Source organism: Cherax quadricarinatus, chromosome 28 (genome assembly GCF_038502225.1).
Source record: "Cherax quadricarinatus isolate ZL_2023a chromosome 28, ASM3850222v1, whole genome shotgun sequence".
Classification (NCBI taxonomy): domain Eukaryota; kingdom Metazoa; phylum Arthropoda; class Malacostraca; order Decapoda; family Parastacidae; genus Cherax; species Cherax quadricarinatus.
In genome coordinates, this window is record NC_091319.1 from 1535659 (window position 1) to 1560760 (window position 25102).

Consider the following 25102-nt stretch of genomic DNA (forward strand, 5'->3'; position numbering starts at 1 on the left):
ATAAGTGTCAGGGGCCCGAGACTGTTCAACTGCCTCCCAGCACACATAAGGGGGATTACCAACAGACCCCTGGCAGTCTTCAAGCTGGCACTGGACAAGCACCTAAAGTCAGTTCCTGATCAGCCGGGCTGTGGCTCGTACGTTGGTTTGCGTGCAGCCAGCAGCAACAGCCTGGTTGATCAGGCGCTGATCCACCAGGAGGCCTGGTCACAGACCGGGCCGCGGGGGCGTTGACCCCCGGAACTCTCTCCAGGTAAACTCCAGGAAGGCGGCTTATGATTGTGTAGAGAGAGAGACATTATGTATGATTATGAGGAGGATAGGTTTCGGTGAGGAAATTGTGCAGTGGGCGGAAACTTTATATAGAGGTGCAGAAATACGAGTGCAAATAAATGGAAGGGTGGGGAAGATGGTTAGTATGGGTAGGGGGCTGAGGCAGGGATGCCCCATGTCTCAGATCCTATTTGCATGTCTGCAAGACCCATTATATAGGATGATAAATGTAGGAGTAAGTGAGGGGGGGGGGTAAGACTTAGGGAAGCTACGGGTATAGTTGGTTATGTGGATGACACGACGGTCTTAGTGGGGGGAGAGGAGGGGTTAAAGAATGTAAGTAGAATTGTTGAAATATTTAGTGGAGCAACAGGTATGAGTGTTAATAGTGAAAAGTCGAAATTACTGGAGGTGGGGTCATGGGTGGGAGGGGAACTGGGAAAAAAGTATGGATGGCAGGTAGTAGAGCAGATAAAAATTTGTGGAGTATTGTACAGAGGGGCAGCGCAGGGGGCTAGAGAGGCAAATTCTAAAAGGGTAGTGCAAAGAGTATTGCTTAGGTTAGGGGGAATAAGAACGAGTGGTTTGACTATACAACAGAGTCATTGTAGTTAATACACTCATTTATCCTAAATTGTGGCACGTGGCTGTGGTGTACCCATTGATGGCGAAAGACGTGCGGCAAGTGCAAAGGAAAGTTCTGAATTTTATATGGGGATATGGTTGTCATTGGCTGAGGCAGACGGTTGTAATGACACCGCTGGCAAAGAGGGGTTTAGGTTTAATTCCTTTGGGTAGCAGACTGAAGAGCATGTACGTGAAGCATTGTTATCTGAGATTGGGTGGGGAACATGGTGTCAGAGTGAGGGATGTGATGGAAGATGTGAGGCGGTGGTGGGGGGGTAGGGACTTAGAGGAGTGTATGAGTATGTTGAGATACTTATTACAAGTAAGAAATCCGGAAAATGTAACGGCGTGTGTTTTTGGGAGGTTGGTAAAGTGTCAAGAGGTGTTGGAAGGGGAGACTGTTTTTCCATTATATAATTGGACACGAATCTGGGGAGATTTCAGTAAGTTACGGGTGAAGTCAAGGGTGAGGGAAACTATGTATAGGTTTTTTCATGGGATTTTGCCAACTAAAGTACGACTGTATCAGATGGGAATTTTGCAGTCTCAATGTTGTGTTTTGTGTGGGGGGGGGGGGGAGGAAACAGCATATCATGTGGTGTATTTCTGTGAGCATATCGAGAGGGCACGTCTATGGTTTCGCAGAGTGTTGGATATGGTGGGTGGGAGTAGGTTAGTGGTATTAAGGGCACTGAGTTTGGATATAGAGGGAGTGGGAGATAGTGTGAGGAGGGCCGTCATGTATTTAGTGGCAGATTATATCTACATATCGTGGGTGATAAGGGAGGTGGGGAAGTTGGGGGGGAGGAACGAACAAGGACTTTAGCAGGACATTTCTATAAAACAAAGTGTATAAATGAGGTAAAGTATGGACGTAGATGGGCTATAGATTTTCCGGTATCGTACAGAGGTATGACTGTGAGAGGGTTGCGCGATTTAGTGTTGTAATGGCTGGGTGGACTGGTCTGTAAAAGGGGGGAGGGAAAAATGAATTACATGGATATAGAATATCATGATTATTAAGCATTGTTTTCCTGAAAAGCGAGAGGCGGCTTATCAATTCGATTAGGGGCTATAATGTTGTATTATTAACCATAGTGTGTGAAAGAGCAAGTCTGAAATTGCTCTGAAACATGTCAATAAACATCTAGAATTTGTTGAACATGACAATACGTGTTTAATAATATACATTCTTGGTATATGTAATACAAGTGTGTTTCAATATCCAGTGTACAGTTATCATATTAGTTGACATTCTTCACTATAGTAAAGTTGTGTTATTATTTATATATTGTCATAAAGTGTAATAGTTGTTAGTATTTTAAAAGTTCTTTGAATAGTTTTAAAATGTTGTGGAGTCTAGTGTTTGTGTTATTTTTTTTTTTTGCACTGTGGAAAAGGAGGGGAAGTATGTAAGTCATTACGATGGAATCATAACCACATATAACTGCATGTGTGTACAATATATATAGCAGTTAATATTTGTATTAATTCTTTAGTAAATTTCATGATAAGTATAATTAAAATTTTCATGCATATCGTAATATATTTGAATGATAAAAAGCATAATTTTTTGTAATCTTTTATTTAGTAAAAGGACAAAAAAACATAGGATAAGGGATACTTCATGTCAGCTCATAGATAAACGTGTAAATGTATTGCGAATATGTAAATTCATTTTTTCTGTGGAGGACCTGCTAAGGCTTCTTTTATTTATTAATGCATTGCAATGTTTTAAACTAAAAATGAGAATGTATGGAGTATATAGAACTGTTAAAGTACATGTTCATCATTGTGGTTTAGCGCAACTTTTTGAGTATAATAATAACAATAACGTAAATGTTGGGGGGGGGTGACCTGGAGTTTACCTGGAGAGAGTTCCGGGGGTCAATGCCCCCGCGGCCCGGTCTGTGACCAGGCCTCCTGGTGGATCAGAGCCTGATCAACCAGGCTGTTGCTGCTGGTTGCACGCAAACCAACGTACGAGCCACAGCCCGGCTGGTCAGGAACCGACTTTAGGTGCTTGTCCAGTGCCAGCTTGAAGACTGCCAGGGGTCTGTTGGTAATCCCCCTTATGTGTGCTGGGAGGCAGTTGAACAGTCTCGGGCCCCTGACACTTATTGTATGGTCTCTTAACGTGCTAGTGACACCCCTGCTTTTCATTGGGGGGATGGTGCATCGTCTGCCAAGTCTTTTGCTTTCGTAGTGAGTGATTTTCGTGTGCAAGTTCGGTACTAGTCCCTCTAGGATTTTCCAGGTGTATATAATCATGTATCTCTCCCGCCTGCGTTCCAGGGAATACAGGTTTAGGAACCTCAAGCGCTCCCAGTAATTGAGGTGTTTTATCTCCGTTATGCGCGCCGTGAGTCACTAGTATTGTAAGTGCTTTGTGTCATTTTACATTATGAAAAAAACAGTGATGGAAGCACTGTGTATTTTGCAGTAGTGTGTTAGTTATGTAGTTAGGTGTATATCAGAATCATTATGAATAGTGTTACTTAGTGGACCGGAACACACCCACTGATAATGCCTCTTTTTATATATATTTATATCACATTTATATACGTAACTATCTATGTAAACTGTATGAACTGTTTTAAATAAAAAAAAATTGTTATCTGTTTACAATAATGTTTTACCACTGAATACTTCATTGCTTAGGCCCTAAAAAAAGGCCCTAAAATCTGGAATTCATTACCTGTAAATATAAAAGAAACACAACCTGTTTATAAATTCAAGTCTCTTCTCAAAGATTACTTACTCACCCAAAACCAAATAAATACTGAATAACTGAACATTATAAATTGTATATCTTAAATGTTTCTCACAATTATATCACATAAATGTTAAACCTAAAACCCAATCTAACTTTATTATTTTTTAAATACACTACCTAACAGAATCACTACCTAACTGAATGCAACCATATGACCTATCTTTGTAATACTCACTTGTGCTTTATAGTTATCTGTTTACATTAATGTTTTATCACTGATTTCATCATTGCTTAGTAGCAGCGCTGTATAGTCCTTGTGGCTTAGCGCTTCTTTTTGATTATAATAATAATAATAATCATTGCTTAGTTAATCTTAAGTTAATTTTAAGCCAGCCCGTAATGCTATGCATAGTATAAGTGGCTTTGGCATACTGCTCTTATCTGTATTTTTTTTTGTACCTCTGTATGTGTGCACAAATTGGAAATAAAAATAATAAAAAAAAAAAAAAAAAAAATAAAAAAAAAAAAAAAAAAAAAAAAAAAAAGTTAATTTTAAGCCTGCCAGTAATGCTATGCATTCAAGTGGCTTTGGCATGCTGCATTTAACTGTATTCTTTTGTGCTTCTCTGTATCATGTTCAAATTAATAAATAAATATATAAAATAAATAAATAAATAAATAAACATGACAACACACCACCAACATAAACTCTATTAGTGTAACTGTGAAGACGGACTTACATGTATAATGGTGAGTCAATGTCAAGAAAACTAATACGAAGGATTTTCGGTAGAGATTCTTCATGTTGATGTGTGGAAGTCAGTTAATAATGAGGTAGTATGATTAGGTAGATGCAGGCAGCTCAGAGTTAGGTCTCTAGTAATCTTAGTCACTCGATTCGATTCCACGTCAATGGGAGCGCCGGTATCGCCCAGAGCCACAACGTCTGCACCGGTTGGAAGGTAATGCGCGACTAATGCTCAATCCGGAAGCAGCGTCTTATCGCAACCAGAGCACTGTTTGGTTATCTTGCTCGTCTGTTGGTGTGAGCACACGTGCGCTGCTGCCCTCTCGGCGATTGGAAGACTTCCTGTTTTTTTCCAATATGGTGGCCTGGTGGCTAAAGCTCCCGCTTCACACACGGAGGGCCCGGGTTCGATTCCCGGCGGGTGGAAACATTTCGACACGTTTCCTTACACCTGTTGTCCTGTTCACCTAGCGGCAAATAGGTACCTGGGTGTTAGTCGACTGGTGTGGGTCGCATCCTGGGGGACAAGATTAAGGACCCCAATGGAAATAAGTTAGACAGTCCTCGATGACGCACTGACTTTCTTGGGTTATCCTGGGTGGCTAACCCTCCGGGGTTAAAAATCCGAACGAAATCTTATCTCATCTTCTTACTGTGGGCATCCAGCTGGTTCGCGGGGCGATTTCGCCGCAAGCTGCTCCTGTGCTGTTGCCATTAATCATCCGGGATACGTATGGTATACAGGATGAAGAACTGTATGGTGTAGCACTTAATGGCGCATACAGGGTGTTTGTTAAGTTGTTGAACACCGGCGTCTATGAGAGGCTGGTAGAGAAATACCAGGATGTGCGAGTGGACGTCAATTCTAGGGTGAGTGTCCGCCTTCATGACGTCTCCAGGCACATTAGAGTGCGAAATGTACCTTTGGAGGCTGATGAAACGGACATACGCAATGTCTTCAAGGACTACGGGACCGTTCAACTGGCACAGCCCGGCAAGTGGGTAGAAGGTGCATATGTGGGATTCCCAGAGGGCACGTTTTCACTGAAAATGACGATACGGCACCCCATACCGTCATATGTTATATTGGAGGCCTTCAGGACTCAGCTCGTGGTTTCCGACAACAACGTTCTACCCAAGACGCTTTGAATATAATCCTGAACTATATACGTATCAATAAAGCCCAGAACTGTACCTCCACCCTTGTAGCCAAAGATGTAGAGAAAGCTTTTGACACTGTTTGGCATGAAGGATTAAAATACAAACTTTGCACGTCCTTTGAATTAACTGTAAATGTGATGAAATTATTATGTCACTTTTTAGATGGCCGAACGATGCGTATACGGTTCAGAGATCATTATTCGGACTATTTCACATTAAAAGCGGGTGTACCCCAAGGCTCTGTCCTGTCTCCCACCCTATATATACTCTACACGAATGATTTACCTGAACCTCTTTACCCAAACACACTTACCCTTTCTTACGCAGACGACATCACTCAACTCACAACACATGAAAACATTTGTTTCCTAGCACGCCGAACACAAAGAGAGGTCGACAGGATTACCGCCTGGGAATTATTATGGCGCATCAAAACCAACCCAAATAAGTCAAAGATCACTTACTTCCATAGAAGGCGTGATGTCCCGACTCTTGTCTAACTCAAAACAAGCACCTCCCGTACCCCAGTAAGTTATCAAAAAACCTTTAGAGCATTAAAACGCCAGCCAACTCAATCGTATGTAGATTTTGCACGTGAAAAGAAAATCACTTTTGAGAGATGGTGTAGAGCTTCTAACTGTTGATCCTGCATGAGGATTTCTATAATAATTTACCAGAAGACTTGCATAGGTATTTGATTAGTTGCCCCATAGTAAATATACTAGAAACAGCCTCGCTCGCCGATAATTATGAAATATCTCAATTGATTGGCGAAACAAAAAGTAAGGAAACAGTGACTAAATATGCCCCTAAGAAAGGACGATCCAATCTTAGAGATGCGTCGCATACAGAATCCTTGCCCGACCTCCTATTTTGCCTCCACACCCATTAATAATAAATTTAGATCTAACTCTAGGAAAAGTTCAAAACCACTAAGGCATAACAGTGAGTTGAACTGCACTTATTGTAATAAAAAAGGGCATTTAAGGAAACACTGTTATTGGCTAGAGAGGGATACCAGGAACAAGCGACTTCGTTTCCCAACTCAGGTAATATCTTCATCGACAACTCAAAAGAAACTGAACCCTAGTACCGAACAAGGTTCGCAAGAGCGAATCAGTAGTCATTCTAGATGACTCAATACTAGAGCTATTTCAGAACAAGATAGACGAGGCTCAATTAGTTGAAGTTAATTCCTTCCGTGATACTGGAAGTTATTTAACCTTATTAAAGGAGGGCATACTTCCCGTAAGTGATATGACTCGCACCAAGCTAGATGTGTTATTAGAAGCCTATGGAGGCGCCATTATAAGAGTACCTCTCCACAGGATATACATCCAAACACCAACCTATACTGGCTTTGTGTCGGTAGGTATATCCAGTGAAGCTTTTCCTATTCAGGGCGTTGACTTACTCATAGGCAATGATCTAGACTATCTGGGTATAAGCCGAGAGCCTCTAGTTATTGATAATTCTATTGACATTAACTATGCCATAGAAGCTCGAAAAGAGGCTCCTACCTTATTTCCTCTCAATGTTATAACTAGAGCAATGTCTAGAGCGCCTCAAAATCCTTTATCAACTGAAGTCCTAAGTGAAGGCGAGGATTTAGGTCTCGATTTATTGTTCAGCCGATCCTTACAACCCGGATCTTCAAATCTGAAATACTCTATGATCGGCCCTTTTCAAGATTCTGATATTAAAATGTTATCGAAAGAAGATATAATAAGGGATCAGTTCCTCGATCCATCCCTAGAGAAATTACGAGAGATATCTATTACAGAAAACGACGCCCAAGACCTGGAAAATTGTTACTATCTTGCCAATGGTATATTAATGAGAAAGGAAAAGTCTCTTTTGTCTTCCGACGATCATCTGTCTACCAGCGAACATCTAGTAGTGCTACCTAACACCTTTAGAGAATTGGCTATTAGTTTCGCCCACCATAGTCCCATGGGAGGACATTTGGGAGTAAAGAAAACACTGGGCAAAATAGCCAAGCATTTTCATTGGCCCAGAATGAAGGAGACTGTGGAAAGCAATCTAAAAAGTTGTCAAGTCTGCCAAGTGACCGGCAAACCTTCGCACACACCTCCACCAGTTCCCCTCATTCCGATTCCCGTCAGTGGTGAGCCCTTCTCACGCCTGATAATAGATTGTGTTGGTCCGTTACCCAGGACTAAAGGGAAACAATATCTGTTTACAACTATGGATGTCGTTACTCGATATCCGGAGGCTATCCCTTTGAGAAAAATTAATTCTCGCATCATTGTTCGAGCTTTGCAAAAAATTTTCTCTCAGGTGGGGATTCCCCGAATAATTCAATCCGATCAAGGTTCAAATTTTACCTCTAAGATGTTTCGCGATGCCTTATCTCGCCTCGGAATTAAGTCTGTATTTTCTGTTGCTTATCACCCTCAGTCACAAGGAGCCCTCGAACGATTTCATCAAACATTAAAATCAATGTTGAGAGCGTACTGCGAGCAGTTTTCCCGAGATTGGGACGAGGGAATACCATTTCTCTTGTTCGCCTTAAGGGAAAGCGAACAAGAAAGCACTGGGTTTAGTTCATTTGAATTAATTTACGGACACCAAGTACGCAGCCCCCTCGCCGTACTGAAAGATTCATGGACCGGAAAATCAGAACACTCGTTTAAAACAACTCCAACTCTAATGCAAAAGCGTTTGTCACAACTGAGGGAATTAGCCTCAAAAAACTTAGTTAAGGCCCAGTCCAAGATGAAGCATTGTTATGACAAACACACACGCTCTCGCTTCTTTAAACCAGGTGACAGTGTGATGGCACAGAAATTCTTACCTGGACACGCTCTGCAACCTAGATACGAAGGTCCTTTGGAAGTGATTGAGCGGCTCAATGAGGCAAATTATGTACTACAAACTCCAGGAAAGAGAAAAGCAAAACGTACTTATCACATAAACCAACTTAAGGCTTACCACCCTAGTATCGTACCAATTACGACAGTTCTTCCTTTAGCTGAAACTGAAAATGTACGTCTGCCCAGCATCTCTAAAGCAATAGAAGTACGTTTTAAAAAATTCAGAGACATTGCAATCTCTTGATACCTTTCTTATGGACCTTGATTTTAAAAAAGCAAAAGATATCAAAGACTTGATATTACGTTATGAGGTTTTATTCGATGACGTTCCTAGGTGTTGTACATTGGGAATTCACGACATAGATGTACAAGGAGCTAAGCCTTGCAAACAGTCACCTTATAGGGCAAGTCCACTCAAACAAGAAGCATTAAACAAAGAAGTAGAATTCTTGTTTTCCCATGGACTCATAGAATGAAGTAAAAGTCCGTGGGCCTCGCCCCGTATATTAGTTCCCAAGCCTGATGGAACTTCTAGAATGTGCACTGATTATCGTAAGGTTAATGCTCTCACGGTACCGGATGGTTTCCCACTGCCCCGTATTGATGATCTAATAGACAGAGTATCAGGAGCCGCCTATGTTACCTGCCTGGATTTATTAAGGGGCTATTACCAAGTGCCGTTTACCCAGCGAGCCCAAGAAATATCTGCATTTACTATACAAGGCGGATTATTCAATTATCGCGTTATGCCCTTTGGGTTGTGTAATGCGGCCTCTACCTTTCAGCGCCTGATGAGCCTGCTGACCAATGATTTAGGAGTGGATGCATATCTAGATGATCTTGTTATATATAGCAATGGGTGGGAGCAACATTTAATTCACTTGGAAACCTTATTTAAGAAGTTAGAAAAAGTACAACTTCACCATAAATTTAGCCAAGTGTCAGTTTGGACAAGCCAAGATTAAATACCTCGGTTTTTGTATAGGCCAGGGCGAGGTACGTCCTGTTGATGTAAAAGTTAGGGCCATTGCCGAGTTTCCTATCCCTCAAGATAGAAAGTCTGTACAGAGGTTCCTTGGAATGACTGGTTATTATCGACGTTTCTGTCCTAATTTTTCTCAGGTTGCATCTCCTCTTACTGAGTTGACCAGTAGTAAGATGAAGTTTTGCTGGACGAAAGATTGTGAGATAGCTTTTAATTGGTTGAAGCGGTTGCTTTCTTCGTCACCCGTATTGAAAAGTCCTGACTTTAATCAACCCTTCTATTTACACATTGATGCCAGCGGTTATGCTGTGGGGGCGGTGTTACTTCAGAAATCCCCCTCTACTGATATTTTGCATCCTATATCTTATTTTTCTTCAAAGTTGAAACGTCACCAAAAGAATTACGCCACTGTAGAGAAAGAAGCTCTTGCCCTAGTAATATCTTCGGAACATTTTGACGTTTATCTGGGAACCTCTCCCCATAAAATTATGGTATTTTCTGATCACAACCCTTTAATTTATATTAATTCTATGAAATCAAAGAACACCCGGATCCTCAGGTGGGCTCTGAGGATCCAACCTTATTTGATTAGTATTTAACACTTAAGTGGAACTCTTAACATAATTACTGACGCCCTTTCTCGCCCCTGGAAAAAAAAAAAATATACCTTAAAGTGTAAAGTTAAGAGACGAGTACTCTTAGAGCCTAATTTATATATATATATATATATATATGTCGTGCCGAATATGTAAAACTGGTCAATTAGCAAGAACTCATTTAAAATTAAGTCCCTTCTAAAAATTTTTCTTATGCGTTTAAAGATATATTTTTTTCATTAATGATGATGTAAAAATTCATAATTTTGCACCAAAAGTAACTTAGAAAACTTACCTAACCTTATTATAACAAGCGCAATTTATTTTAGCCTAACCCAACTAAATATATTTTAGATTTGTTTACAGTAATTTAATACTAAACAAACACAGTGAAATATATTTTTTTCGTTAGGTTCAGACTGATTTTGGCGAGATTATTGCATACACAAATTTTCACTTGCCTTATATGGCAAGATGAGCGTTGCTATTTAAGCCAAGATCGCAAGTTCTGCCTATTCGGCACGACATATATATATATATATATATATATATATATATATATATATATATATATATATATATATATATATATATATATATATATATATATATATATATATATATATATATATATATATATTATATTATATTACCTGGAGATACCTGGAGAGAGTTCCGGGGGTCAACGCCCCCGCGGCCCGGTCTGTGACCAGGCCTCCTTAGGTCAGTGTCCCAGGATGCGACCCACACCAGTCGACTAACACCCAGGTACCCATTTTACTGATGGGAACATAGACAACAGGTGGAAAGAAACACGTCCAATGTTTCTATATATATATATATATATATATATATATATATATATATATATATATATGAAAGCCGTTTCATTGATGGGACGAAGTATTAAGTCCACATGGATGACCCTGACAGTCATGTCTGAGACTCCTATTCTCTAATTGTGATGGATGCCACTCCAGATAGTTCTTCCGGCCATTGTTCCAGAAGCTCATCATCTGGCAAATAACCATGCTGATTGAGTTCTTTCATCTCCATTCTTCTGTCGTCCTACATGCCTTATTTACCAAGAGGATGCTTACTACAAAGGAGATATTACCGTAGACCCTTGCAAACTCCCTACTGCGACCTATTGTCATACAGGGGGGGGTGTTATATCTTGGAGATTGGTTATCCTTTGATATTTAACTATTGTAAGAGAATATGATCATCACTTAATATTATAGCGCGAAAGTCCCCGTTTATAGCTAGAATAGACTTTCGGCGTTATATTATCTGTTAATATATAAAAAATACCATGGTATTGTCCCTATTTTATTATTATTATTGTTAGGTAGGATTTCTTATGTATATAGAGCATAAGTCTCGGAACCATCCGGTGAATTGTTCAATTGTTTATGACTTAAGAAATCGTAATGACACGATTGCAAATAAACCATACCCCGGCCGGGATTGAACCCGCGGTCATAGAGTCTCAAAACTCCAGCCCGTCGCGTTAGCCACTAGACCAGCTAGCCACGATAAGATTCATCCAACTAGGTGTATTTCTACACCATAGGAAGGTTAGCACAGGCACCTCTGTGACCACAAATGCAAGTTTTTACAGACGAATCTCCAGCTAGCGTGGCCGTGACGAACTCTAGCTCAAGTCCCTTCACTGCCGTCAACATGACTTAAGAAATCGTAATGACACGATTGCAAATAAACCATACCCCCGGCCGGGATTGAACCCGCGACGGGCTGGAGTTTTGAGACTCTATGACCGCGGGTTCAATCCCGGCCGGGGGTATGGTTCAATTGTTTATGTCCGGCTGACTGACGTTTGGGTCAGGTGATCCAACCTGACGACGGGTCAACAGACTGGCAGGTAGTCAGTCCGCTCCCTGCTCTAGCCTTGACAACTGATCGTATATTGGCTCTGTTACGGTGTACAGTTTGAATGGGTTTGAGAATTAGTCTCTAGAGCTGACTCAGTTTGTTCCTCATTGCTCTGAAGATTGTTTTGATATTTATATTCTTGGTCAGTTCAGTAATCCATAGAGATACGTCTTCTCAGACAAACTCTTGCTTTCTACTTCCTTTACGACCGGAGTCAAAGGTCTTGTTGAATCTTGTACATTTTGTAGTTTGAGTTTACAGTCTTGTTAAGACAAAGACGTAAATATTAGTGAAGACTTAATTACAGGAAGAAAAATTAATCTTCCTTATTAATGTGATATTTCCATGATTTTGAACTAAATATGTATATTGTAAACTTATTGTACAAAGTATTAAGATATAATATTAGGTACAGAGAAAAGATAAAGTATTGTATTTAAATACTTTAATAAATTTGAATATTATTCTATGGAGTTTCCCAGTTGAAATTATTTCCCCTAGACTCTAAAATACCTTTAAATATCTCTGATCCCAAATCTTGTTGCCTATGAAGAAAATATTAACAGACGACATTCTGAAGTTCTTTATAAAATTTCTTATTCGCAACAGAGGTTCACCGTGAGGTATCACAGGAGGTGAAGATGGAAACAGGTGGAGTCACGTGCAAGCGTGAGGCTGTGACATCGGATTCAAATGAAGTCCTGACTCCAGCATAGGACTGGCAAGGTAGTGGTGGTGGAGGAGGATGGTGGTGGTCCCTCGGGGACTTTGGACCCGGAGCTGGACCGGGGAGGGGTTAAGGCTGCCAGTAGAGACATGCATAAAGGAGGTCCGAAAGGACATGGTGGCGTTGTGAGGAAGGTGTCAAAGCACAGGGAGAAGAACCCACCGCTGGCCTAAGGTGTATGACAGTTAACATTAATGGTTTGTCAGGATGTGAAGCATGTGTGGTTTGCAAGTTTCTTTTGCCGGCATAGAGTGGATGTTGTGTTTGTGCAAGAGCACAATATCAAGGTGGGGCGTGTATTGGAGGTGAATGGATATAGGGCTTTTGTGATGCAGACGGGACGCTTGAAGGGAGGTGTGGAAAATTGAATGTAACTCATGTACATAACAGTAAATGATAACAAAGATAATTATTATTTATCAGTTACATAGACAAGTAGGAATTTGGGACACCTAGGTCGCAAAAATGTCCCCCTTCGATACCTACCACTGTCATATCCACAAGTTGCTCTGGACCTATTAATAATCAAATGAAAAATACATCACCAGGAATACTGGTAAATATATAAATTTGTGGACTGTATATTAAAAATAATAAATGGTTATATATATACACAATTACATAACAGAAGGAAAATATATCTTAATATCACTCACCAATTTGACTGGATATTAAGTTGTATCATACTCAGAAAAACCTCACTAACTAAATTTATGAAAACACTGGCCAGAATTATACACAAATCTAGAGAGCTTATCTGAGGTTCCTGGAGCTGTTTTGTCCAGTCGTCTGATATCTCAAGTTTTGCAGGAATGCATATCCACCAATTTCGCCTCCTATTTGAGAGGTGTCAGCACAATTTTAACCTCTAGAGCACGAAAAATTCTTCCCCATTCACCATTTCTAATACAAATTCAAAACCAAGATGGCGAGTCTCGTCTGCGCAGACGCAGGCTTTCCGTTTTCTATGACATAAATATTATTAAGTACAGTATGGCCATGTATTTACATACAAATACTGAATTTCTGGAAAATATATACAGTATTTTCCACAGGAGGGGTGGGAGTCCTACTCCGGGAGGCGAGCCCATTTGTGGTTAGTAAATGTGAAGGGGCGTATTATCAGAGCGGATGGGCGAGCGAGTGGCGTTAGTGTGTGTGTACGCACCCGCGGAGTGATGCACGTCTGAAAGCGGATTTTGTGAGGGATGAGCTCGTTTATTATTTCCGTTCTTTACCACCTGTTGCTATTGTGGGAGGGGATTGGAATTGTGTTATTCGCAGGGCAGACGTTGAGCCATGTGGGGCAGGGCATTTTTCAGCTATCCTAGGTGATCTTCTGAGAGATGTGTGTCTACGTGACGTATTTGGGGGTGGGGCTTGGGAGGTGGAGCACACTTTTGTTAGACATGGATATGCGGCGAGGCTAGATCAGGTGTACATCACAAAGCGGGTAAGAGTAGAGTCCTTGCGTACGGTGGAGGTGGAATATTCTGATCATAGGGCGGTTGTGGTAGACCTGGGGTGGGATGGGCTGGCCAGGAGGTGTAAGAGTTATTGGAAACTAAATACGAGGATCCTGGGTGATGAGGAGGGGCAGGGAGGACTTGAGACGTTGTGGGCGGAGCTCAGTGAGGAAAGGCGGGGCATAGAGGATTTACTGGGGTGGTGGGACGGGGTGGCTAAGGCACGAATACCCCTCAAGGAAGGTTCCTTGATGTTGGTGAGGGGCTCTTGATTTAGGGAATTGGATCTGTGCTCCAGTTCCCCGAATTAAGCCTGAATGCCTTCCACATCCCCCCCCACAGGCGCTGTATAATCCTCCAGGTTTAGCGCTTCCCCCTTGATTATAATAATAATAATAAGGCACGAATACGTAAGTTTTATGTGTTTTAGTTTAATATCTTCATTATGCACCCCATACCCATCCTGTGGGCGGTAGTCAAAAGATTACAGAGGTACATAATGGGTCCAGGGACTGGGCCTCAAAGGTTTGATAGCTGAACAAGTTACAAAGGTAATGAACTCACAATTTACAAAAGTAATGAAGTCACAATTTACAAAGGTAATGAACTCCAGGTAGGTCTGGTCACAATCATGACAAGTTACAAAGGTATTTACAGATTACAGAGGTACGTAATGGGTCCAGGGACTGAGCCCCAAAGTTTTGATGACTGAACTAGGTACAAAGGTAATGAACTCACAAGTTACAAAGGTAATGAGTTCTGTAAGAATGGTTACTTACGTTTATACATGGCTACAATCATGAACAAATTATGCTGTATAGCCCTTGTGGCTTAGCGCTTCTTTTTGATTATAATAATAATGAACAAATTATAGAGTAATGAGCAATTCACACTTCCACACCCGGTCACAACTGTAATGAGTTATTGGTGCAAATATTGATTGTTGAGTCACACACACACACACACACACACACACACACACATCCACACACACACATCCACACACACACATCCACACACACACATCCACACACACACACATCCACACACACACATCCACACACACACTCATCCACACACACACACACTCATCCACACACTCATCCACACACACACACTCTTCCACACACACTCATCCACACACACTCATCCACACACACACTCATCCACACACACACTCATCCACACACACACACACATACACACACGCATATACACACACACATATAGAACAGGCCTAGTGTCTAATCGACATGTGCCTAGGACAAAATGGTAACTAACACACACACACACACACACACACGCACGCACAAACTCATACACACACACACACACTCATACACAAACTCATACACACACACCCTCATACACACACGCACACACAAACACACACACACTCATACACAAACTCATACACAAACTCACTCACACACACACACTCATACACAAACTCATACACAAACTCATACACAAACTCATACACAAACTCATACACAAATTCACTCACTCACTCACACACAAACACACACACACACACACACACACACACACACACACACACACACACACACACACACACACACACACACACACACACACACACACGTGATAATGCATTATTTACAGCTAGCAAAATCAGGGTGTTTCTCCAGAATGGTCTGCAATATACCACCGTGGATAAAATACTTTGCCATTTCTTGAACATTTCTGAGTGAGTTGTCTCTAAATTCATTAATCTGATCGCACTCCAGTACATAATGACGCAAGGTGTGACAATAGTCCATCTGGCAAAGTTTACATTTCGTTTGGTCTACATCTAGTGGTGGTGACTTAACCTGCCAAAGATACTTGTAACCCAGCCGGAGCCGGGCAGTAGTGACATCCAAGAGTCTGCTTATTTTGTTGGATGCACCATAGACGTGTGGCTCCTCCTGCATGATAGAATGATGATAGATGGACTCACTGGTGTCAATCTCCCTGAGTCTTAAGTCAATAAAATTCAGTTGTAGTTCTTTTCTTATTGTTCTCAAACTGCTAACTGACAAGCCAAGATTGCAATCTACCCCCTCTTTGAGAGCATACAGCTTAGCCAATTTATCAGTTTTATCATGCATCTGAAGACCAATGTGAGATGGAATCCACAGCACGTGCACTCTGACTCCACTGTCCACAATCTTACCATACCTGTGTCTGGGTTCTGACACAAGCATGCCACAATTTATACTTAACCCTTTACCAGGCCGTGCCTCATATTTGAGAGCATTTATGGATGACTGTTTTATGTGAGGTAGGGGAAACGCATAATGCAACAATCATATGGGCTCCTTCAGTACCTAGAGGGTAGATTGAGGGATTGCTATGGGAGAGGTGGACACGGGGGAGTATATCCTGTGGAGGAGATAGAAACGTTGAAGGGAAGGATTCGTGAGCTGCAAAATGAACGATTTAATGCGGTGCATGTGCAGGGGGGGTTGAGGAGGTGTTATGGGGCGATCGACCGTCGGCATGTGTTTTATGGGGTCAGCAGCGACGTCGGACGGCCACTGAGGTTGGCAGGTTAGTCGTCCACTCTGAAGTGGGGGGGGTTATCGTGAGGAGCAAGTGTTGCAGACGACTGAGGGGATGAGTGGTTATGTGGATGCATGGTATGAGCAGTATTTGGGTAGTGCAGTGGGAGGTGCAGCATTGCATAGCGTCTGAGAGCTAGTGCCATGTTCATTGGGGCATAGTGATCGAGTAGCGCTGGGTGGGGAGATAGATGAGGGCGAGGTTTGGCGGGCATTAGTGAGTATGCATATGGGAAAGGCTCCGGGGATTGATGGATTACCCTGTGAATTTTGCCTGCAGAATTGGAAGTTAATGCGTGGATTCCTGGTGGAGTTAATGAATATCATGAAGGAGAAGGGGGTGTTGGGGGAGTTGCAAGCCACAGCAGTGGTTGTTTTGGTCCCAAAGGGAGAGGTCCAGAATACCCTAAAGGATTATCGGGCAATATCTTTACTTTGTGTGGATTATAAATTGTTTGCTAAAATACTGGGAAATCGCCTGAAATGTGTCGTTGGGCACATTTCAGGTTGCCTGGCAGATCTATGGTCGAGGGCCACGGATGTCTTACGGGGTTTGTAGAGGATTTTGGGGGGAAAGGGGGGAGCTTACTTGCTTTGGATTGGCAGGGAGCATATGACCATGTGGAACGGGAGGCGTTGCGGCAGATCCTTCTAAAATAGGGATTTGGGGAAGAAGTTGTGGAATGGGTGGAGACATTGTATCGAGGGGCGCCGGTGCGTGTGCAAATTAATGGTCACATAGGGAAAGCAGTGTGTATGGGGCGGGGCCTCAGGCAAGGATGTCCACTATCTCAAATCTTGTTTGCCTGTGTTCAAGACCCATTTTACAGACTCATTGAGGCACGTATCTGTGGGGAGGTGGGGACAGGGGAGGTGGGGTGTGGGCCGGGGATCGTAGGATACGTCGACGACACGACGGTACTTGTGCAGGAGGGAAATAGTTTGAGAGAGGTGGGAGAGGTCATTTATATGTTTGGGGAGGCTATGGGGATGAGGGTTAATGTGGAGAAATCATGCTTATTAAAGCTAGGAAATTGGAACTGGCAGGGGGATTGGGTTGCTGGTGTGGAGTGGAGGGTGGTGGATAGCTTAAAGATATGTGGAATAGTGTTTATGGAGAATCAAGTGCAGTCGAGTTTAGTTTAATATCTTTATTATGCACCCCATACCCATCGGTCGTCCAACTAGGTATATTTCTACACCATAGGAAGGTTACATAGGCACCACTGTGACCACAAATGCAAGTTTTTACAGACGAATCTCCAGCTAGCGTGGCCGTGACGAACTCTAGCTCAAGTCCCCTCAATGCCTGGTCCAGTGGCTAATGCGATGGTCTGGAGTTTTGAGACTGACCGCGGGTTCAATCCCGCCCGTGGTATGGTTTGTTTGCAATCGTGTCATTACGATTTCGTGAGTCATGTTGACGGCATTGAGGAGACTTGAGCTAGAGTTTGTCATGGCCACGCTAGCTGGAGATTCGTCTGTAAAAACTTACATTTGTGGTCACAGTGGTGTCTATGCTAACCTTCCTACAGTGTAGAAATATACCTAGTTGGACGAATCTTAATGTGGCTAGCTGGTCCAGTGATATGTTCAACTACTCGATAAGGACCAACAAACTTTTGATCAAGCTTAGGCATTGCAGACATTTTGTTAAAGTTAGTCAGCATAACTCTCGAATCTACTTTGATTTTGGATGGCTTTGCTCGAGTGTTTGCAACTCTTGTAAATTCTGCTGTTGATTTATGAAGTGTTTCACGGATTCTTCTAAAGACGCTTTGAGCTAAGCTGGTACGAGTTGCTATGAAATCATCAGGGTTGTAATTTGGTTTTGGATTAGAATATAGCAACTCATAAGGCAAGCGTTTATCTACACCGTACAATGCATAATGTGGAGTGTCACCTATAGAAACATTGTAAGCAGAATTTATAGCACACTGCACATCAGGTATAACTTCATCCCAAGTTTCACTGCTGGGATTGATAGTGGCTCTCAAGACATCAAGTACTTTCTTATTGGTTCGTTCCGCTAACCCATTGCTGGCAGGATGATGAGGAACAATGGTGGATTTAGAGATCTTGTACAAGATACACAAATTTTCAAGAATCTCATTACAGAATTCACCTCCATTATCTGTTACTAGGGACTTAGGGGTGGTATGCCTGCAGACAATGCGTTCTTTAAACGCTTTAGCTACTGTCTCGGCAGTCTTATCTGCAATAGGAACTAACTCACAATATCTGGTAAAATGGTCTATCATAACACACACAGATGTTTGTTGCCTTGGAGAGAACATTGGAAATTAGTTAACAAATCTAGCACAACTCTTTCCCACAGTTTGCTAGTAGTTGGATACATTTGGATGGGATTAGGACCATTAGCATTACCTTTATGTTGCATGCAGACACTACATTTCTTAACATACTCAGAAATATCAGTTGCCGTACAAGACCAAAAGTATTTCAATCTGGCTTGTTTTACTGAACAATCCATACCCGGGTGCGCAACACCTGCTACATCATGAACTAGCTGTAAGGCTACATTCACTAGTGACTGTGGAATTACTAACTGGTATACTCTTCAGCTAGGAGTACCCAAATCGGCTGTTTGATACAGTAATTCTTGGTTCATGACAAAATCACTGATGGGTGCTGGTGGCTTCATAGTCAGAATAAGATCTTCCTGGAGCAGGAATCGAATCACACCAGACCACATGAGATCTGCTCGTTGAGCATTCTTTACACCTTCAGCAGTAAATGGAGGGTCTGCAGTTACTATACTAACATGTCACGATAAGGCATCTGCGACTACATTTGACTTGCCAGGTAAGTGTTCAAAGGTGGGATTAAACTCTTGGATAGTCAAGGTCCATCTGGCTAACCTTCCAGTAGGTTGTTTGTTCTGGAATGAAGGTATCAGTGGAGCATGGTCTGTCAAGACATGAACAGAGTACTGATAAATAATGTCTCGGAAGTGCTTTCAAGACCATACTATTGCTAAAGCTTCTTGCTCAGTTACTGTATAATTACATTCAGCCTTCGTAAGGACTCGGCTAGCAAATGCAACTGAGCTAGTACGGCACCTATGCCAATAGAACTAGCATCAGTTGTCAGATAGAAGGGCTTAGAAAAATCTGGAAATTTCAAAATTGGAGCAGATGTTAGCTTTTCTTTTAGAGTTTGGAATGCTCTTTCTTGACGGAAGGTCCAAACAAAAGGAGCATCTTTCTTAAGCAACTCAGTTAGAGGAGCAGCTATGGAAGAAAAATTGGCAATGAAAGATCTATAAAAACCTGCTAAGCCCACAAAGGATCTTACGGCATCAGCAGTTTTGGGAGTTGGAAAATTTAGTACTGCAGTTACTTTACTTTGATCAGTCATAGCCCCTCTAGGAGCGACTACGTGACCAAGAAACTTAATTTCTGACTGAAAAATTGACATTTAGACAGTTTGATCTTTAAATTGGCTTCTTCAAGCTTACCAAGTACTACATCAAGTCTTTACAAGTGTGTATCCACGTCTTTAGACATGATGATTATATCATCTAAGTACACCATAAGTGCATTACCTATGAGACCTCTAAAGATATTAGTCATGAGCCTTGAGAACATGATAGGGGAGGATCGTAATCCAAAGGCCATACAGAGGAAGTGATAATGACCTGTAGGAGTGGAGAATGCAGTTAGATCTTGGCTGTTCTCATGAAGAGGGATTTGCCAAATCCCTTGTAACAAGTCCAGGGTCGAAAAGACTTTGTTATCTCCAACGTTACGTAAAAGATCACCAAGTACAGGAAGTGGGAAGTGATCTGGAATAGTTTTCGCATTTAACTTCCTAAAGTCAATCACTGGGCGCCAAGTACCATCCTTCTTAGGTACTAGGATCAAGGGCGCATTCCAAAGTGAATTACTAGGTGCAATAACGCCATCATCAAGCATTTGATTGATCAATTCTTCTGCGACAGCAACTTGTGAATGAGGCATTCTGTATGCAGGTATATAGATAGGTCTAGTACCAGGTTCAAGTGGAATATGATGGGACAATAAGTTCGTTATACCCATCTTCTCACCTGGTAAGGCAACGGCTTTACGACGTTTGCTCAACAGAGTCAAGAAACGCTTGACCTTGTCTGGGAAGTCAGTGGGAGCTAAGTCTTTCTCCTCAACTGGTGGAACAGATTGATCCAGTGAAGTGGATGAGGTCTCCCCAGTAGAAATAGCACCGACCCACTGGTCAGGTGACAACTCATCCTCTACCTGAACAGGGTAAGGATAGTGAACAAGGTCAACAAGATTGGTATTTACTCTGAGACAAACACTGTACGTAAGCTTCCATTCCAATATTCTCCTTATGTTATAATGTTCAATTGTTGTGTACTTTGACATTGTATAGAATCAGCCCAAGCCGTACACCTGCCGTCTCTAGTTTGTATTAGCTGTATGTCGGGACGACATACGTTAGCATCACCGAACTCTCGGTCTCAGTAGTACCAACCATCTGTGTGAATCACTGACTGTTGGTAGTGAGTCATCTACTGGTAACTGGTTACTGGTAACTGGTACTACTGAGACTGACAGCTCGGTGACGCTAACGTATGTCGTCCCGACATACAGCTAATACAAACTAGAGACGGCAGGTGTACAGCTTGGGCTGATTGTATACAATGTCAAAGTACACAACAATTGAACAGAGGGAGTGTGGTGAGTGGTGGTGGGAGTGTGGTGAGTGGTGGTGGGAGTGTGCTGAGTGGGGGTGGGAGTGTGCTGAGTGGTGGTGGTGGGAGTGTGGTGAGTGGGGGGTGGGAGTGTGGTGAGTGGTGGTGGGGGTGTGGTGAGTGGTGGTGGGAGTGTGGTGAGTGTTGGGAGTGTGGTGAGTGGTGGTGGGAGTGTGATGAGTGGGGATGAGAGTGTGGTGAGTGGTGGTGGGAGTGTGGTGAGTGGGGGAGGGAGTGTGGTGAGTGGTGGTGGGAGTGTGGTGAGTGGAGGTGGGAGTGTGGTGAGTGGTGGTGGTGGGTGTGATGAGTGGTGGTAGTGGGAGTGTGGTGAGGGGGGTGGGAGTGTGGTGAGTGGTGGTGGGAGTGTGGTGAGTGGTGGTGGTGGGAGTGTGGTGAGTGGTGGTGGGAGTGTGGTGAGTGGTGGTGGTGGGAGTGTGGTGAGTGGGGAAGGGAGTGTGGTGAGTTGTGGTGGGAGTGTGGTGAGTGGGGGTGGGAGTGTGGTGAGTGGGGGTGGGAGTGTGGTGAGTGGTGGTGGTGGGAGTGTGGTGAGTGGTGGTGGGAGTGTGGTGAGTGGTGGTGGTGGGAGTGGTGAGTGGTGGTGGTGGGAGTGTGGTGATTAGTGGTGGTGGGAGTGTGGTGATTGGTGGTGGTGGGAGTGTGGTGATTGGTGGTGGTGGGAGTGTGGTGAGTGGTGGTGGGAGTGTGGTGAGTGGTGGTGGTGGGAGTGTGGTGAGTGGTGGTGGTGGGAGTGTGGTGATTGGTGGTGGGAGTGTGGTGAGTGGTGGTGGTGGGAGTGTGGTGAGTGGTGGTGGTGGGAGTGTGGTGAGTGGTGGGAGTGTGATGAGTGGTGGTGGGAGTGTGGTGAGTGGTGGTGGTGGGAGTGTGGTGATTGGTGGTGGTGGGAGTGTGGTGAGTGGTGGTGGTGGGAGTGGTGAGTGGTGGTGGTGGGAGTGTGGTGATTGGTGGTGGTGGGAGTGTGGTGATTGGTGGTGGTGGGAGTGTGGTGAGTGGTGGTGGGAGTGTGGTGAGTGGTGGTGGTGGGAGTGTGGTGAGTGGTGGTGGTGGGAGTGTGGTGATTGGTGGTGGGAGTGTGGTGAGTGGTGGTGGTGGGAGTGTGGTGAGTGGTGGTGGTGGGAGTGTGGTGAGTGGTGGGAGTGTGTTGAGTGGTGGTGGGAGTGTGGTGAGTGGTGGTGGGAGTGTGGTGAGTGGTGGGAGTGTGGTGAGTGGTGGTGGGAGTGTGGTGCATGGTGGTGGGAGTGTGGTGAGTGGTGGTGGGAGTGTGGTGAGTGGTGGTGGGAGTGTGGTGAGTGGTGGTGGGAGTGAGGTGAGTGGTGGTGGGAGTGTGGTGAGTGGTGGTGGGAGTGTGGTGAGTGGTGGTGGTGGGAGTGTGGTGAGTGGTGGTGGTGGGAGTGTGGTGAGTGGTGGGAGTGTGATGAGTGGTGGTGGGAGTGTGGTGAGTGGTGGTGGTGGGAGTGTGGTGATTGGTGGTGGTGGGAGTGTGGTGAGTGGTGGTGGTGGGAGTGGTGAGTGGTGGTGGTGGGAGTGTGGTGATTGGTGGTGGTGGGAGTGTGGTGATTGGTGGTGGTGGGAGTGTGGTGAGTGGTGGTGGGAGTGTGGTGAGTGGTGGTGGTGGGAGTGTGGTGAGTGGTGGTGGTGGGAGTGTGGTGATTGGTGGTGGGAGTGTGGTGAGTGGTGGTGGTGGGAGTGTGGTGAGTGGTGGTGGTGGGAGTGTGGTGAGTGGTGGTGGTGGGAGTGTGGTGAGTGGTGGGAGTGTGTTGAGTGGTGGTGGGAGTGTGGTGAGTGGTGGTGGGAGTGTGGTGAGTGGTGGGAGTGTGGTGAGTGGTGGTGGGAGTGTGGTGCATGGTGGTGGGAGTGTGGTGAGTGGTGGTGGGAGTGTGGTGAGTGGTGGTGGGAGTGTGGTGAGTGGTGGTGGGAGTGAGGTGAGTGGTGGTGGGAGTGTGGTGAGTGGTGGTGGGAGTGTGGTGAGTGGTGGTGAGAGTGCAGTGAGTGGTGGTGGTGGGAGTGTGGTGAGTGGTGGTGGGAGTGCGATGAGTGGTGGTGGGAGTGTGGTGAGTGGTGGTGGGAGTGTGGTGAGTGGTGGTGGGAGTGTGGTGAGTGGTGGTGGGAGTGTGGTGAGTGGTGGTGGGAGTGCAGTGAGTGGTGGTGGGAGTGTGATGAGTGGTGGTTGGAGTGTGGTGAGTGGTGGGAGTGTGGTGAGTGGTGGTGGGAGTGTGGTGAGTGGTGGTGGTGTAGACAGCCTGTACTGTCTGCACAGACAGCCCATGCTGTCTGCCAGCTTAGTTCATATTTCGCACCATGCTGGTGCTGCCACCTATAGGCCTTGCCACTTCAGTATGCCCAGACTTGCCTCACCCTCACTCACACAGCGGCCTAGCAGCAACACACAAGGCCTCCCAGCTCTCTCTCGTGGGATGGCCCTCCCGGGCCATGGGCACAACACACAAGCCTGTGTACCCACACCACCCGCTTGCAGCATTACCAAATAATCCTTTTTATAAATGGTACCAGCGGTGGTCGCAGCAGTGTGTTTGCCTAAACAGAGGAAGGAGAGGTATGAAGTCATCTTCACTTCATCATCCAATGCAAGAAGCATCCGTCTCTCAACGAGTTATCCTGATGTCGTGTCTGCACGTTTGAGCATCCAGACACAGGTACAAGCAGGTTCCAGCCGAAATTTACCGAATTTCTTCGAGAAGTGTAAGTGGCATCCCAGTGACCCCACGCTGTTTCTCAAGTCACGTGTTCAGCGTCACTTGTATGTTGCTATTGTTGTTCAGCTCAGCACAGCTGTTTCAGCAAGCCAGAGGTGAGTTTTGTGGTGATTTCTGCGTCCAGTGTGAGCTTCTCCACGTGTTTGTGGGTGGAGGAGGAGGAGGGATGGCCAGATGCTCCCCTGTCATACACTCAACCACGCTCCTCGCCACCACACTACCATACACTCACCACTGCCCACTCCCTCTGCTGTGTTTTCTGCTGTTTTTCGTGTGATTCATTGCCAGAGCTGTGTATCCGAGTGCCCGAGGCCACTCGAATCTACGTGGATCAGCATGCCACTTATCATGCCACGTAGATTACGACACTACGTGGATCACGACGCCACGTGGTTGTGGGCCCCAATGGAAATAAGTCACTCTGTCTGACTTTTTTGGGTTATCCTAGGTTCTCTACACATATGCTGCTATGTATGATAATTCTATGTAACTGTATTTGTGTATACCTGAATAAACTTACTTACTTACGTGGGCGATGTCACGTAGATCTACAAACCACGTGAGTTACCGAGCCAGATGTCCCAAGGCCACATGCTGTGGTTTGCTGCCCGCATCACATCGACGTCACCCACGATGCTGCCCGACTTCATGACGTCACGATGTCTGCCTGACGTCACCTCGAGATGTCTGCTGACGTCACAGTCCTGCTGACGTCACCTCGCGATATCACGCCTGACATCACATGATGTCACCATCGAGTGTTCAGTAATTATTTCAGTATTGTCGAGAAGATCGAGAGAAGATATATGTCGTGTTAATTAATTCCTATCAGTGTTCTCACATTTTAGTATGTCTTAGAGTCAGTTTTATGCACAGAAAGCATCATTTGCTAGTTTAAGCCATGTTGTACCGCGGGTGTGTAAAGTTTCTGTGTGTCCAGTGAGGTCTGAGCCAGACCTGAGTAGCACCACTGTGTTAAGTCACCTGTGTGACCAGTGTGTTTGGCAGCTATCAGACAGCCCCAACTGACCGAGCCCTCTTGTACAGAAAGCTTTTA

The 25102-nt window shown here is 44.2% G+C and overlaps 1 protein-coding gene across 2 annotated transcripts in view; it reads right to left on the minus strand.

The window, feature by feature from the left end:
- Positions 1-4586, minus strand: part of LOC128693201 (uncharacterized) — a 102252-nt gene extending 97666 nt beyond the window's left edge. For both annotated transcript variants that reach the window (XM_053782685.2, XM_053782684.2), the window contains exon 1: positions 4357-4586. In XM_053782685.2, coding sequence (XP_053638660.2) covers positions 4357-4420 — 64 coding nt within the window. In that variant the 5' untranslated portion in view covers positions 4421-4586. The remainder of the gene's footprint in view (positions 1-4356) is intronic.
- Between the last annotated feature and the right edge of the window lie 20516 nt (positions 4587-25102).